Here is a 17,655-nt window from a genome sequence, read left to right on the forward strand (position 1 = left end):
TGTCATCCTTAATATGTGAATATCAATAAAAGTAATGCGTTCATATCAGATAGAAGTATAACATTTCAATAGTTGATGATGCAAATTGCATGAACCATAGACTAAGTTCTTGCTAAATTATACTTTGCAAGACATATTTTAAAACGGAAAAGCAATGCTACATCCATAATCAGAAAGAACTGGGATAATTTATAAATCCATTCATAGAAGCTAGTAAGCATACTTGCAATTTAGAACTTCTCCTGAACTGGAATAGCCCAGATTGCTTACTATAACTATACACTCTTTATCAAGCCTTTCTTGTATACGAGAAACATATATTTTTTTAACTTCACCAGTTGATCCGAAATCAACACCATCTACAACGCCTCTTCTCTGCCAAAAGAGAAGGAAAAGGAGTTACCTACCTGAACTAGTGAAGGAAATAAGATTGCAAAACTTTAAATTTTTAATTTTAAAAGCACCCAGACCGGTGCATTTGCTTATAATCTCTATGAATATGATAGCGACCATTCAGGAAAAGAGCATTTTTTGAGAAACAGAACTTCAAAAATTTGCCTTGCCCACAGTCCAATATATGTCAGAACATTCTAAAACCATTGGTAATATGAGAATTGGAACCTTTTCATTTTTTTTCTTTCTCTGAAGCATCAATAAGATTCTTTAAAAAACAAGGGAAAAAAAGATAGACAAGCAAAAGAACTCCTCATGTTAAGGTGGTATAATAGTGGAGACCAAACAGAATAGAGGAAATAAATCATTACACCACAAGGGCTTATTGTAATACACAAGTAGACATGGTAAAACATTAAATAAGTTTCGTCCTCTTCCCTGAGCCTTTCTCAACTTAATAATTTCTATAGAATATTTTCCATTCTTCATCTTATCCTCAAGAATGTCTCTTCGGCATAGACATGACTACTACCAAATGTCATTGGTTTCTCTTTATCCTAACAAAGACAAGTCAAGAGAGCTCAACTCTCTTCATCTCTAACATAGAAGATAATCTAAGAGTCTTAAAGGTAGGTTCTATTTCTTTCCCTGACTCAGAATAGTAGTACAAGTGGGACCAATTTTTCTCCTTGAGTACAACAAAGAGAGTATCGGGGCCCTGTCTCTCTAAGTATGAGACAAATAGAGTTGTTATCCAGCATTAGTTCTAATTTTAAGTTGCTAAAGAGGATATTATGATGTCAGTTATTAAAGACTGTTACACATAAAAGATGGTTTCTCCAGGTTGTGCATCTTTTATAGGAAAATAAGGAAATGGTGCTGGCTAACCCAGAGAAGGGCACATAGAGAATATACTTATTGGTCAAATAGATTGTCATCCATAGAACGGTTTTCTCCTAAACTTTTGCTCATCTTTTAAACATATTCCTTGAGTGATACCATTTTATTGGAAAAGAATGATAAGACCAGCAACCACAAATCATTGTGCACAAGACATGCAAGACTCACCTTAGCTGCAAGGAAGTTGCCACTTGCAACATTAACACCAAGTTCATGCCAACGACTATTATCGCCATGTCGGCGAAGATTCAGGATAGGGGGACCAGGAGAGAGCTTTGCTTCTACTGTGAGTCGAATCCTCCCACCAGCTTCCATCGCAGCCTCTAATGAATCAGAATCCGTAATTCTATATCGACCTATGTATTTGCCCTTACTTCCTGAAAGAAGACATCTAAAAGCACATATAAGCATCTCATCTGCTTCGAAATAGCATGACTAAATGTAAGATGAGTAAGAAGCATGCACTTAAATAACATCTAAACTAACAACATGCAGACAGGTTGCCAACCAGAATTATTTGAAAACACAGACTGCTCAACTTTTCTTCAAAGAACCGAGTCCGCATAAGACAGCTTTGTAATTAAGTGAACTTTTGTGCACTCTGAAAAAGCATATGACTTTGAATTAATGATGTCCGGGTGGTCATCGACTTTTGATGCTTAAGTATTAATGAAGAATTGATGAATTGATTGCCAAAGTGCATTAGCCAAAAGAGTAGATTTTTTGCAAAGAAAGATGGGGTAACCATCAAAGCCAAAATGGTAGAGAAATTACTATACTTTCAAAAGAGGAATTAATGGACAAAAGAGAAACATAGCACACTAATACACAAGCTAGGTAATGATAAGAGGGATAGACTCATGGAATATAGCATCACATTTAACCAACACTATTCAATTCATCATGAAATACTATTAGTTGGGAATGCCGCAACCAACAAAGAAAGGTCGCAGTGGCTTGAAAATTTTAAAATGCTCTAACCATTGCTTCAAGAAAACAAAACATGAACTGTCAAAGAAAATTTATAATTAATAAAAACAAAATTTGATCTTCATGTCCTTGTTACAAATAAAATACTTTTGTACTCAGATAACTTGTTTGAATCCCACTGTACACTTGTCAGATAACTTGGTTGAATTACAACTTTCTGGCGTGCGGTACTTCTAGAAGACATGTCTTGTTGAAACGACCATGAATCATATATTTTAAGGTTTAGTGGCCTCTAAAATCCTAATGTATGTCTAACCGAATAGTGCAACACAAGAAACGAGATTAGAACAAAGCATCGTGTTTGAGATTACATACACAAGCCTTTGAAACATGTTTGTCACACTTTCTTATTGCTGGAGTTTTTGTGGAAAGGGGAATAGACATTTCTTATTCAAACTGGCACTTTACAAGAGAAGAGAGAGATGCCGTATAACAGCTGGTGAATTTGCTTCATCACACAATTCATTCTTCCATATTCAGTCTAAAACAATTAATATCAAACTCATGATCAAGCTTTTCCAAAATACAAGACCTGCACAAGTCAGGGAATATATTTTTTCCAATCATTAAATAAACAAAATGTGAAAAGCTACTTGTCTGTCATCATTATTAATTAAAATTGAAGAATAAAAATAAGTAACCATATTAAATTGACATTCGACTAAAATTGATCTTTTTCATGGTTGCTAGGTTAGTTACACTATTCAAATGCACATCAATTGAGTGGGTTAGCAACTTAGCATCCAACAAGTCATTACAACTCTAAACTAACACTTTAAATTATCATATGGCATTATCACTCTAAATTATCAGTTGGCATCACCAGTCTAAGTTATCATCGGCGTCGGAATCTGGACTGATCCCTGCAGTTATCCTTTCTCAGAATGAGTACCTCCTTTCAGATGCTATATGAATTATGAGATTCACATGGGACAAAACCCTGTTTCCACAGGAACTAATTGCTGTTCCATTCCAATAGCACGGTCACCCAAGTTCAATCATTAATTAGGAGGAAAACTTCTTTACAGAGGGAATTAGAAAAGAAAATAAAATCATAGTCATCAAAGTGACAAGAATCAAAACACATTGAAACATGATAGTTGAAAAAAGGTAGCCACTGCTAACCAATTCTTAGTGAGAACAGCAAACACAAGTTTATGCATGTATCTAGAATTATAGCAATCAAAAGTCAAAAGCTCATGCAGTTGCAAATTGCACTAGATTAACTCACCTTTCTCTTCCAAGAGCTTATCAATATGGACATGGGTCCCAGGAACCAGGACAAATTTGATCCCTAGACCATGAAGGAGTGAAATATCCTGCATGATGGATCATGTGATGTTGACGAACAAAATACATTAAGCAACCACTTTCTGGATTTACAATAATATTACGCTAAATGTACCTTAGAATATAGTGTAAATCAATTCTGGTCCGAACAGCATTAGCATACATGCTCACCATATTTGTTTTAAGGAGCACAAATTAGGATAAAAGGTTTCGCACTTGGAAGATGACTAAAGGAAACCTATATGAAATGTGGAATAAAAGAAAAATGTGCAGGTGGCACAAATAGAAATAATGATAGTGTGGCATAAAGTATACAATGAAAGCCCATTTCACTTGGAGCAAACTGACCATGTTAAGCCATGATAGCAAAAAAGGGCATTCTCTAACATATGTCATAAATGCCAAAATAACTTATATTTCATACGAGTGTTCTCTAACATATGTTGCAAGCAGAGAATGTGCTTTTCTCATTGTGACACAGCATACATACTTCACAAGCATTTAACATGTCAATTAAATAATATCAAAGACAAGAGATCTGGATGTAGATGAGAATATTGAGGTCAGTCTCCCATTAGCTAGTAAAGAAATGTGAAACCCTGCTAAATTACAAGAACCTTTTAAAAGTTAAAGTTTTTAATATACACTCACATTAAAAGGAGAAAAAGGGAAACATGGCCTACGGCATATTTTCATGCACACTTCTATTTGTTCTTACAAATATAGATAAAGATGCAACTATATGTTCACTTCAAGCTTTTTTCCAATTTACATGGGCTTAGGCTAATGCATCAAAGTATTGACCAAACAGTTGGAGAACCTTTTGCAATCATCTATACACCTACTGTCAATGCTCTGTTTAGTCAGTGTTCAATTCTTCATCAAGTTGGCAGGGCAGGAAAGAAGCCCGCCATGGAACTTGGAAGACAAGAAGGAAAACTTATGTTATGCAGAATAAGCCAATGAAGATAGGGTAAAGGCTTAAAGATTCCCATTGGAAAGAATCTAGTTAAGTAAGGAAGAAGGCAAGGCTCAACAGACAAAATTTTATGCATCTGTAAGGAATATATTAAGGATCCAAATGGCCAATTTCAAACAATCTCATGCATAACATAAATGCAGGCATATTGTGAAGATACCACAAAGCGTTAATGCGTAATAAGACCAGTTCTCGTGTCTAGCCCACGTTGTGCTTGGCAACGGGTGAGAAAAATAAAAGGTATAGATGCCTAATGCAACCTCATATCTATCAACATTTTAGAGTAAACAGGTGAACACTACAGAAGAGAGAGAGAGAGAGAGAGAGAGAGAGAGAGAGAGAGAGAGAGAGGAGGAGGAGGAGGAGGAGGAGCATTAATTAATCAACAGAGAAAACGAGACTTAAAAGATGAATTTAGTTTTAGATTTTAATCAACAGAAAAAAACTAGAATGACACTGAAATAGTAGCCTCATACCATGATAAATCACGGAGGGCAAGATAACAGAAAAGCACAGGAAAGAAGAAAAAAAGAATGCTTTCCTTATTTAAAATTGTACGTAACAGAACCTCTTTTACAGTGCTATCCCTGCAGGAAGCACGAGCCATCACCAAGACACCAGCCAATGTAACATTATATAACTCCAGTGCAAAATATCGATGACAAAACCATCTCATATGGACATAAAAGCAAGAACATAAGGACAAAATAAAATTGTAGTATGAGCTGCAAAGAAATGTTCATAATCAAATCAGATTGTCAAAAATATTTTATTAGAAACGGTAAAGTAAGTCGGTAGAAGAAAACAAACGTACAGAATTTTTTTCTTTTTTCTTAACACGAAAAAACATTTTAATTACTAATTAGGCATGTAGGACATACTTCCAAGATAAGGCAATCAGACTGCAAACCTGAAATATGTTAGATGTAACTTCGTTCTATCAATCAGGTACTTGACTCAGCTGACAAGCTGTACAAGAACAGCATACTGGACTTTTAAGTATTCGATCAGAAAACAAATGATTGGAGAGGCAATTAGATTATTGTGCCAGCTTGAAATTCCAAAACACGATATTCCATTAAAGAGGTGAGTTCTTAAAACTTACGTTTTTACGATGTAAAACAAAAGTTTCCAACTTTAAATCATTTCCTTTCTCCTATAGTTCGTCTTCTCATCTACTTAACTAGACCGGCATCCTTTTGTTCAAAATTCTTCAAAAGACTCCCTTCCAAGCAACCCCATGATTTCTCCATCCTATAACTCTGATTTTTTTAATTAAAAAACAGAAAAAAAACTCAAATCCAGTAAAACAGAGCAAAACTTCGAAACTTGAGAACACGAGATACCTGGAGAACACTATCCAAGTAAGGGCTCGCCACGATCTCCCCTGAGATCACCACCACGAAAGTGCTCCCCCTGTGTGCCCTTATATACGGCCAAGCTTGCCGAAACCACCTCACAAACTTCTCGTTCTCATTCTCACTCCCGCCACCACCTCCACCGCCGCTGGCGGCGGCCACGCGGCCATTCCCGGCGTGCCGATCAGCACTACAACAGACGGAAGTACCAGCCCTCCTTCCAAGAAAACCACCATCCGGCCCAAGACAACGCATCCGGACGACCGGGGACCGAGGAATCCGCCCCGGATTCGAGGCTGTCGCGGCGAACCACGCCGAGATCCACGGTCTCGAGCACGAAGCAGCCATGGTCGGAGGAGAGTTTTGCGAAGGGATCCGGGCGAGCGGTGTAAAACCCTAGAGAATGGGTGTGGAGAAGAAGAAGACAAGAGAAGAGAGTTGGGAGAGACGCGGCGAAGTGAGAAAGGGATGGAGTTTCAGTGTCTTTGGCGGGTGAAGTGGAAGAGGGGGCGAGGAGGGAATATCACCGGCATCGTGTCAAATTATGCCGAAGCGACGCGTGAGGTTGTGCGTCAAAAGACTCAAACGGTTGTAGTGTTGGTGGGCCCCATTCTTGTCAAGAAACACAAAATTTAAGGAACTTTTCCGGTTTTCTTTGAAAGAAAAAGTGGGCTAAAGAGGGGGAAAAAAAAAAAGGGAAGGATGAGAATTGAAGTGGTCGAAAGCATAGCTTCAACCACCGAGCAGAGGAGGATAACATAATTGGAAACTTCTAGGGGAGGAAGCCAGGAGGTAGCTGCTTGAGGTGTCCTCATTCAATGAACCTTGATATATATTTTTATTTTGTTTTCTTTTTTCTACATTGTTTTATTATTTTAGGTTAGAATATGGATGAGGATGTTAGGCTGCTCGCAATGTAAAGATTCTTTGTTTGAAACAAGGAATTTAGGTTTAACAACTACCACCATCTTCATTTTTTACCGATTTTGGTATATTTTTATCTTTTATTTTTTTAAAAAAAGCCAAACCCTTGATCCTATGAAAAGCCAAGCAAAATTTCTGGTAAAGCAGTCTCTTATTTTTAGTTCTTTTATTTTTTTTTTAGAAAAAAGCTACAAGATACTACGAAAAGCTAAGCAAAATTTTAAAAAAATAATAGAGCAAAAGAAAATAATTGTCAAATTTTAAAAAATGGCTAATCTTTTATAAGGATTTGGAGAAGGAATGGGTCAAGAGCATGAGATACAAAAAAAATGACACCTGCCAATACTTCATATTAAATTTTTGTCTTGGAAAAGAACTTATTATATCATCATTTGGCTTTTATCATAGATGGGCACTAAAATATAACAATATTTTCTTTTCAAAATGCATAAACATAGTATGAAAAATGAATTAGCAATTAAAATATGAAACAAGGTGTATCTAATGGATTGGCTTGTAAATGACAGCCTATTGATATCAACTTGTTAAAAAAATAGATATAAACAAAAGATGCTTTCACAATTATACAAAAAAAAAAATTGTTAGATTTAATTAATCTTGTAAAGGTAACTTGAGGAATTTTAGTTATTTAACAACTATAGTCAAAACCCATCAACTTCTCAATTATTCTAATTATAATTTTTGCATGTATAATCTTGCAAATATCTAAATTATATGTATACCCTCATAAATTGCCATTATAGATTATTTCTTTTTCGCATCTACCCTTATCAAGTTACAAGTATGTATATAATAAGAAATAATTTATAAAGATATACACATAAAAAAAAAATCTATGGGGGATACGCATTTATAGTAAAATTGTGAGGTTATACAAACCATTTCAGAAATTTATAAGAGTATAAATGCAAAATGATAATTTATAAAGATATTCATGTAAATATTAGACTTGCAAGGGTAAATATATAATTTTAAATATTTGTAAAGATATACATATAAAAAATCTCTCAATTAATATGTATTAGGAATTTTGCATAAAAATCTTATAAATCAAAATCTAATTATTGCCATCATTATTTTACCAAGCTAGTCAGATATGCATTTACACATGTCAAGATATACCTGTAGTCATTAGGTGCAAATTGAAAACAACTTGCCTAGGGTGAAATATTCTCTCATTTCTATTTTTCAATAATTTAAAACATATAATTCAGTAATTACAATAAATATTTCAATAATTGAAAGCATGATTATAGAATGATTCCATTGCGGATGAGATTATTCTATTCTAACGGAATGTTCCCAGGCCTTTTCTCTTGGATTGGGACATCGAAAAGACCTTTAGCAAGATGTTTGCAAACATTATCACTAAAAAAATAATAAATAAAGATGAAAAGTCAAATCAGCATATACCCATAATGAAGACTGAAGACCCCTTGCTAGAGATATAGAAGCGCCAAAAAGGTTTGTTATAATAGGAGACTTTTTTGCTCCAATTTTTCTGGATAAAAAAACATGGATGAGAAACATGCATCTTAGTGCAAGAGACTCTCATAGCAAAATCTCAAAAAGATTAGATATACGATGTTATACCTTCCATATGAAAAAGTTGTATTTATATTTTGAATCTATGATGCTAAAATCATAATGAAGCAGCCTTACTGTTGTACCAAAATTTTTACTCTAATGTATGGGAGATGGGAGAAAAACGAGTTCGGATCCTTTGTGGTATAATTTTTATATCGTATAATCTTGTACTACTGTAGATGACCACCAAATCATCTCTCTCGGAGACATGCGGCTTTCATTTATTTCATAGCATATCCAAACACTTTTTAGCATGATACACAGCATGTCGCAGATATGAATGAGAGCCACCCATCTCTTAGATGGATGGCGTGCTGGCTATTCATGATGGTACCATGCGCTGGGTTGCAAAAATTGCACCGCATAATTATGCTTAATTTTTGTATGACCATGAAATAAACATAATATAGCCATCAAAATCAAAATAAAATTATTATTATTATTATTATTTGTCGGAAAGGGGACACACCTCATTAATTAATTTATGCAAAAAGTACATCCAAATCTGTCAGCTTCGGCAAGATACGTAAGCTCAATGGGCATTCCATTTGTATCATAGTTCAAAAATAAAATAGTAGTCAATCCAAGATGTGGATCTCAATTACCCTTAGAGTTAAATCTTAAGTATTTGATTATGAGCAAGGAAAGTAGCCCACAAGTTTGAGAGAGTTAAGAAAATAGACATTTGCTCTCAAGGGGCCAAGGAGAAAGCTTGTCTCTCGAATGTAAAGAATAGGCTTTTTATCAAGGTTATGACGAGGACAATAACAACATAAATTATCATCGGTTTAGTAAGATCAAAGATAGTCCATGTAAACTAGCCCAAGCCAACTTGAATCGAACCTAAATTGGATCATATTAAACCTGGACAATGCTGAAAAGACTACTAAATCAAAATTTGGTCAAGTTTGAACTATGAAGGATTTAGAAATGTTTTATTAAACTTCCTTCATGGGGGGAATCTCTAGCATCGGCCGGGAAAGAAAAATCCTTTACCACAATGCTAATCATCATTTATTTAAAAAATCATGCAACATGAAGTTGAACCTTTTTTTTGTGCGTGGAAAAGCACGTACGGACGTAAGTTAGATTTATATGTAGTTTACTTTTTGGAAGATGATGGAACTAAATGTTTGAGATGCTCTCATATTTTAAAGGTTTACTGGTTACAATGCACTTGTAGATACATATGACTGCTAGATAATTTCATTAGAATTTTAATTTTAAAAACTTAAAAATAATTGTTACAATGATTTGTAACATTTATTTATAATTTTGGATTTTTTTTCTTCTCTTTTATTTTTGGTGATCCTACCTACTCAACAAGTTCAGATGTGGTTAAAATATGTGCTTGGACCACCAAATAATGGAGGCAGATATGCAGGCAAGGATATTCTTTCTAGAGATAACATATATATACATATTCTTTCTTCACTTTGTACTATTGTCTCAATAATTCAAAGCATATAGAATGATGCCCATTGTGGTTGAGATTATTCTACATCTAGCTGCAGCAATGTTCTCATGGCAGCAGTTCTTGGGTTGGGGACCAGGAGAACCTCTTATCCAGATTGACTGACTTATGGCTCCTGTGCTCTTGGAATCACCATGTTGTACTTGTATGGTTATTCTTTCTTTATAGACATCGTTATTCTTTCTTTACAGCAGGAGTCTTGGCGAAGCAGGATAAACTTCAGAAACATTCACAATTCCGTCTCCATCTACTAAAACTATCGGAAATGTTTCAAAAAAAGTAGACCAAACAAGAGAGTCCAGGCGCCAAGACATGGGGTGCAGTTTAGGCAAACTGTGAAGTGAAAACCTTGCTTCAAGTGTATTGAACTGAATTTTTAGATCTGTGCTGAGCATCATGATTAATTTTAGCTTTTGCTGTAAGACATTAATTTGTAAGCAATAACCTGCAGAACAGGGACGGATTTCCTCTGAGAATTTCTACCCCTCAAAATCTTCGTTAAGCCAGGATTTTAACCTAGATACACCACCAGAGGCACGATAAAAAAACTTGAGCCTCAAAGTTCACACCTTGTGCTGTTGTCAAAGTTTGGATCCTCTGTGATGCATATTTTCATCGCAGAAGATGGTGCATACTTAGATAGGTAATGCATCATCAATCTCGAAGATAGATAGTTGTCGCCGATTTCTCAACTTTTGCTTTAATTAGCAACTCCGATGTTCTGCTACATGGATATTTAGATAAAAGACACACCATCCATCTCGAAGATGGATAGCTATATCACCCATCTTTTAACCCTCGCCTTATTTAGCAACGATGCAACTTCCCTCCTAGATACATGTAGCCCTTCGGTCTACGCCGATGCTAGATATCTACACTCCACCACCCCCAAAAATCCCACCCAAAAAAAAAAAAAAAAAAATTGTGAGGGTAATCCATCAGTTAATTACTTTCCTCACAAAATTGAGATTTTAATGAACATGCAATCCTGATGACACATTGCTCCTGTCTGTGTGGGCTCCATTTTGATGTGTGATTCTTATATACAGAATACATGATGTGCAGGCATCACCATCATAAGCGTCTCACTTGTAATGTAGACCTAGCATTATCTTCTAAAATGCTTGCACAACTTTCTTGATGCCGCGTAAACATGACAGTGACAAATAGGGCGACATATTGAAGGAAGAGGACCACACTATAAGGGAGGTTCATCAAAATGGTCTAAAAATACTTAAGATCTACACCTTCACCACCCATATATGATATTGAAATGCATTGTATAATTTCATAATACATTAGCCTTTAGAAGCTCCAATGGTCAGGTGAACCTTTTAAATAAAAATTTTGCTTGCATCTTTGAGAAAGTTACTGGCATTATATTCTGCCTGTCCTATTGTTTCAATAGCTAGGGTGAATCTTTTAACTTTGGATGGAAATAAAATTTTGCTTACATCATTGAAAGTGACTTCCATTGTGCTCTGCCTATTCCTATTCTTAATTTCTTTAGCTCCATTGGCACCTCTCACACTTGTCCAAACAGGGATGGGAAAATAATATTATTGTTGACTCCAAGTGATGAAGAAATCCTTGGTGTTCCTCTATTCCTCTTAATGCTTGGCCTCCATATATTGAGATGGAGGTTGATCTGATGGACATGCCAGTGGCTAATCTCATCCAGCCTGATAGAACATGGCACACAAATATTTTATCTAACGTATTTTCAAATGAAATGATGAACTATGTTTGCAGATTTCCATTGTCGGCAGGTTCTTGGGATGATTAGTTGTGCTGGGCTTCTACCAGATTCAATCAAATCTCTCTAAAGGATATCAGTAAATCATTGAATACCGTATCATATTCAGGTATACCTTCCTCTTTCAATTGGATATGGATATGCAGGTTAAGATGTTCTATTGGAAACTTAAGAAGTCATTTGGTTCGCGAAAAGAATTTTTTCTCGTCGGAATATTTTTTCTGAAAATCTGATTCTCAGACATAAGATACTTGAGAAAATGATTTTCGCATGTTTAGTTGACCATAAGAAAGAGATCATTTCAGAGTAGCTTATGTTTGATTGAGTATTTACATTTTTGAAAAAGTTATGTAAAATATCTATTATACTTTTAATAAAGAGATTTTGATGACTTAAGAGTAGTTTTGAAAAAAAAAAAACATCACAATTACTAATTGATGAAAAAGTTGTTTTTTAATATTTCTTATGAATTTTTTTATGAAATATAAAAATTTTATTCTCATGAAAATACCACTTTTCTATCTCTTTTTTAAAAACTCTAATAAAATAAGAGGTCTTTGTTTATTTTTTCATTGACCATATTTTTTTTCATTCTTTTCCCACGAACCGAATGCATCCTAAGTGGTTGAAACTGCCTTATAAGCATATATTGCAAAGCAAGGGAATTATCACAGTATTATGTCCGGGCCAAGTGAAGGATTATAAACATATGATTGTGGAATGCTCGTTTTCAAAACAGTGCCGGCGGCAGCCGTCAACGAGGTTAGGTCGACAAGATCCTCCCTGTTCTTTGTTGGATATGCTCAAGATTTTAGCAGATACTAGGGTTGAGAAAGGGCAGAGACCTAAATTGCTGGCTTCCATGGCTTGGCAGCGGTGGACAGCTAGAAACGAAAGAATATTTCATAATCTTCATTACAACCCAAATCAGCTAGTAAGAAGCTCTTGCTACTATATGGAAGATATTATTATTTCTTATGCATCTAATCTCATTCAAACAAATAAAAAGGAAGTGGTGTGGTCATTCTACCATGCTTCTGGATTAAATTCACAATATTTATGGGTGCCAGCAACCCACTTCCCTTGGTGTCTTCAAAGTAAATTTTGATGGGGGCATACTGCTACTCTCATGTACTGTTCCAATAGAAGTACTGACAGCTTGAGTAATTCAAGTAAAATTTGAAAAAATAAATGATAGTTTTTGCAAAAAAATAATAATAATACTATACTGTAAATTAAGATATAATAAGAACAAAAAATAGTCCAAATACACTATAACCAGCTTAGAAGTTCCCTAATCAAAAGCGCAACCAAATCACCAAACTAATAAAACATATTAAATTAAAATAAAAAGATAAAATCAATAATAATATAATAACACAAATTTTATATTTCGTCTCTCCATGAAAGATTTGACTTGGAGCTAACTTCTAGAATTAGACCAGTAGATTAAGCATGGGCCTTGATTGAAATTAAGTCTCAAACTAGGTCAAATATAGATCTTGACCTATCGGACTGAATCCAATTAGATCTAGACAAACTAGATTTGTTGTGAGCTATGCGCCTTTCACATCCGATGACTCAAGTTCATAGATCTAGTAATGTAAAGGAAGGAGACGGATGGTTGGCTTCCCTCCTAGTATCCTTACTCGGGCTTTGGTTATCTGTGTCTTAGGCCGAGGCGGAAAGGTCAAAGTTTTCACCTGATGGGGCATTAATAGCACTACACATTCCTAGTGTCTCGATAGTTTATAGGCAGCAGCTAATATAACTTGGACCAAGCTAAGCTGACTTGATCAACTTTATTTTTAAATTTAAAATTTTGAACCGTGATTGGGTTTCAGTTTACTTAATTATGCTCTATTGTAAAATTTGGTTCGTATCTAATTTGCCTCAATTCAATTGGATTTAAATAAATAATTTTAGATTTAATACCTTGAGCAGTATTATATCCCAATTTATTTACTTAAAGTAATTAACAGGTTGTTTGAGTTAATATTGGATATCCAACATCGGACATTGAATATTTATTTATTTAAAATTTTCCCCTTTTTTCTTTTCTATGAATTTTTAGAGGAAGTGGCTTCTCTCCACTCTTCACACTTAAATTGATTCATGAGTACTAATTCGAGTTGATGCAATGCATGTGAATAGAAACAAGTGGAGTTAACGGGCAGAAAAGAAGGAAAAATGAACACCTAGTGGAATCGAATGCCCTCAGTGATGAGGCCTCCTTGGGCCCATTCATTGCTTTCACGAAGTCCCGGACTTGGCTTGGACTCTGGATAAGATTAAAAGAGCTAGCTTGAGCTCACCTGAACTACAAAACGAGCCTAGTTTTTGAGCTTGGTCCGGCTCGATCAAGCCTTGGCACTAGTGTCTAGATGTGTACACACCTAATATTAACTTGAAAATTTCTAAATTACTCTTTAAAGGCTAGCAATTTAATTTTTTGAAATATTACAAAACAAGTTGGGCTAAAGTTAGAAAATTATGTCAAAATAAATTGTGACTCACTGAAACGATACCTTAAGATTTGTTTTTACAATCTAGGTGGAGAGTATTCACCTGATCTCAGGGGTAGCACAATTATTCAAAACCTAATTTTTTTGATAGAAATGTTTGACCTAATTTGGGACAGTCAAATAAGCCCAAATACCATTTAACCAGCTCAGGGCACTATAGTTAAGGACAAGCTATGGAACTACGTACCAAGACAAAAGACAAGCTATGGACTTAGCTTTAGGCTAAGAAAGAAATGACTCAAAGAGATAGCACCATACAACGATTAGGAGATTGAACTCCAGCCATTCTCATGGATATATGAGGGCTTCAGGCTTGTTCAAGAAACTCTTATGAACACATGCACAATTGCAAACTGATAAATTTCTTATTGTCTTCTTTAGAAAAGATTTCTTCTTTAGAACAGAAAAAGGGAAACAGTGGGGGGAATGTTCTCATTGTGCATCACCAACGGAGGTCTTCATGCAAGCTAATAGATTGGCTTCAAGCTAATAGAAAGTTTAGTGAGCCCAAGCTTCAAAGTTGAGTTAGTCTCTTTTTTCTTGGACCAATATATTTTAGGTACCAACTCTGAAAATACTAAGCTAATTTATCAAGTCTGGGAACACCTCGTCATTATTTTATTGCCTTCACATTGAGTCCTTAGGTAGTTAGTTAATCCTCGCACACAATTAAACAAGAGTTGTCCGCAAAGTTACGCATGTTATGCGCACAATTATGCCTGTTTTCATGTATAGTTCTATTTATTTTGTACATAATTATGCTTAAAATTTTTTAGGACCATGAAATAAACATAATATAACCATCCAAATCAAAAGTAGAATTATTATTATTATTATTATTATTTGTTGGAAAGGCGACACACCTCATTCATTAATTTCTGCAAAAAATACATCCAAATCTATTAGCTTTTGCAAGATACATAAGCTCAATGGGCATTCCATTTGTATCACAGATAAAATATAAAATAGTAGTCAATCCAAGAGGTGGATCTCAATTACCCTTAGAGTTAAACCTTAAGTCTTTGATTATGTGCAAGGAAAGTAGCTCTCAAGTTTGAGAGACTTGAGAAAATAGACATTTGCTCTCAGGGGTTAAGGAGAAAGCTTGTCTCTCGAATGTAAAGAATAGGCTTTTATCAAGGTTATGATAAGGACCATAACAACATAAATTATTATCAACTTTAGTAAGATCAAGAATAGTCCACGTAAACCAGCCCAAGGCAACTAGAATTGTACCTATACCGGATCATATTAAATCTGGACAATGTTGAAAGAGTCCTAAATCTAAATTTGGTCAAGTTTGAACTATAAAGGATTTAGAAATGTTTTATTAAACTTCCTTTACCACAATGCCTAATCATCATTTATTTAAAAAATTGTGCAACATAAAGTTGAACCATTTTTTTTTTTGGAAAAGCATGTATACTCATGCATGTAAGTTAGGTTTATATGTAGTTTGATGCCAAGGTTACTTGTTGGAGGATGATGGAACTAAATTTTTGAGATGCTCTCATATTTTAAAGGTTTACTAGTTACAATGCACTTGCAGATACATATGACTGCTAGATAATTTCATTAAAATTGTAATTCTAAAAGCTTAAAAATAATTGTTACAATGATTTATAACATTTTTTTTATTAAATTGGAGTTTGTTGTGATGCCCATCAATGTTAGAGAAACCTTTTTTTGTAGAAGTCTAAAATGTTTCAAGTCTTTTAGTGTTATTTTCTGGAATTGAAAATTAAAAAATTAAGGTGCCTTTTGATATAGCTTAAGGGTTAAGGATGATTGGTTATTCTCTCTCTTCTTGTCTTATAAGTACAGAGACATAAATATAAAATGAGTTCATTAAAGGAACTCCAAATCTAGTAAGCTATTAACACATAGCTCTAGGTTGAATAGCCACTCTTCTTCCTAGATATCTTATGTTAATATTAGAAATTTTAGCTAGACCTTCTGCACATGCAATGCACATGACATCTTCTTTGTATTTTATGGAAGTCATTGAAAAATCATATACAGTTTTTTTTTAAAAAAATAAAACCTTGTATCTACTCGGGTTAAAAACTCAATTCTTTGGCTTACTTCCTGTTACTCTCCGGTGGTGCCAATTTTTCATGGCCACATCCTCTTAACAAATAATAATAATAATAATAATAATAGCTGATTCTTAGTGTGCTTTCCACTTATCAATGGAATAAGCCTAGAGTTTCAAACGAGGTGTAGCATTTAGAAAAGTTCTATGTCGTGTTTATTGTGGTGGAAAACTTGCTTGAGACTTTCATCCTTTTATCTCTTGTGCTAGCATTTATTTATAATTTTGGATTTTTCTTCTCTTTTCTTTTAGGCTAAGGAATCCATCTGAATGAAATATATCACTTGTTATTGAGCCCTGATTAAAAAAATAAAGGAAACATCATCTTTAATTTTTGTTGTGCTTGACATTTATAACTATTGGATGTTATTACAACAGAAGGATAAGGTCGAAATAGTAGTAGTAGATGCACCCTCCGAGCTAAATGACAGCCCAAAAATTGAGATAATAAATAATATAGACATGTTGCTTTCACCTAAAATTACAACACAAAATATAATGAATGCCAAGCATATCTATACTTTCCTAACAACAATTAAGCATGTGGTGGTTTCATTGCATAAATAATCATTTGCTTCTTGGGATAGATGCCTACACCAATCATGTATAAGTTTTGCTGAATTTTGCTCTATTCACGTATTGATTCTAGGTCAACCAATATGCACCTACGATTTGTCTTAGTGAGATCATTCCTTTGAACTATAAGCAAATGGGTACATTTTCTACAACAAAGATGAATTTGATTGAGGAACCCTTCCCAATTATATCTTAAACTTGAAAAAAAAATCATTTATGCATCTCATTAGAGATGCACATCACTAATTTTTTTTCGGATTCTGCCAAGGTACTTGTCATTCTTAGTTGAATGTTAAGTATTGCATACTCATTGGTTGCTTGATTATTTATTTAAACAAAATATTTGGAAATGAGTGGTTGATGACGAAGGTAAGATCATCATTTGTCTATTTTAAGCTAAAAAGCAATCTTATTTCTCATATCACGCCAAGGAAATACAATAAAGCATGCCAAACAGAAGCACAAATTTTTAGTCAAACAAAATAGACAAAAATCATAAAATAACTATGCTTACTGCTGTAATTTTAACTATTTTAATTTGTCTTATGCTACAATCAAAGGCAGTCAAACATAATGCTTATGAGTTTCATCCTTTCAAAGAAATTTTCTGCAATTGGCTCTCACTGTCATTATCAAACTCTAGAAATTCGCCACATGGTTGTTCTTATATGAAATCATTTTTTCTTGTTAGTTATTATCATCCAAATCTAACTTTTATCAATTAGTTTTGCTCACATGACATTTTTTCTACGAACAAGACCTGCCAAATTTTGAAAATTCCATGTGT

The 17,655-nt window shown here is 34.4% G+C and overlaps 1 protein-coding gene across 5 annotated transcripts in view; it reads right to left on the bottom strand.

Moving 5' to 3' along the window:
- Positions 1 to 6,435, bottom strand: part of LOC103711322 (probable amino-acid acetyltransferase NAGS1, chloroplastic) — a 28,100-nt gene extending 21,665 nt beyond the window's left edge. For all 5 annotated transcript variants that reach the window (XR_604746.4, XM_008797426.4, XM_008797427.4 and 2 more), the window contains exons 1-4: positions 5,899 to 6,435; positions 3,515 to 3,602; positions 1,462 to 1,670; positions 224 to 375 (exon numbers count right to left, since the gene is read on the bottom strand). Coding sequence is in view for 4 of the 5 variants with exons in the window: in XM_008797426.4 (XP_008795648.2) it covers positions 224 to 375; positions 1,462 to 1,670; positions 3,515 to 3,602; positions 5,899 to 6,258 (809 nt within the window). In the remaining variant the exon portion in view is untranslated. The remainder of the gene's footprint in view (positions 1 to 223; positions 376 to 1,461; positions 1,671 to 3,514; positions 3,603 to 5,898) is intronic.
- Between the last annotated feature and the right edge of the window lie 11,220 nt (positions 6,436 to 17,655).

The sequence above is a fragment of the Phoenix dactylifera genome, unplaced genomic scaffold, assembly GCF_009389715.1.
Source record: "Phoenix dactylifera cultivar Barhee BC4 unplaced genomic scaffold, palm_55x_up_171113_PBpolish2nd_filt_p 000184F, whole genome shotgun sequence".
Taxonomy (NCBI): Eukaryota; Viridiplantae; Streptophyta; class Magnoliopsida; order Arecales; family Arecaceae; genus Phoenix; species Phoenix dactylifera.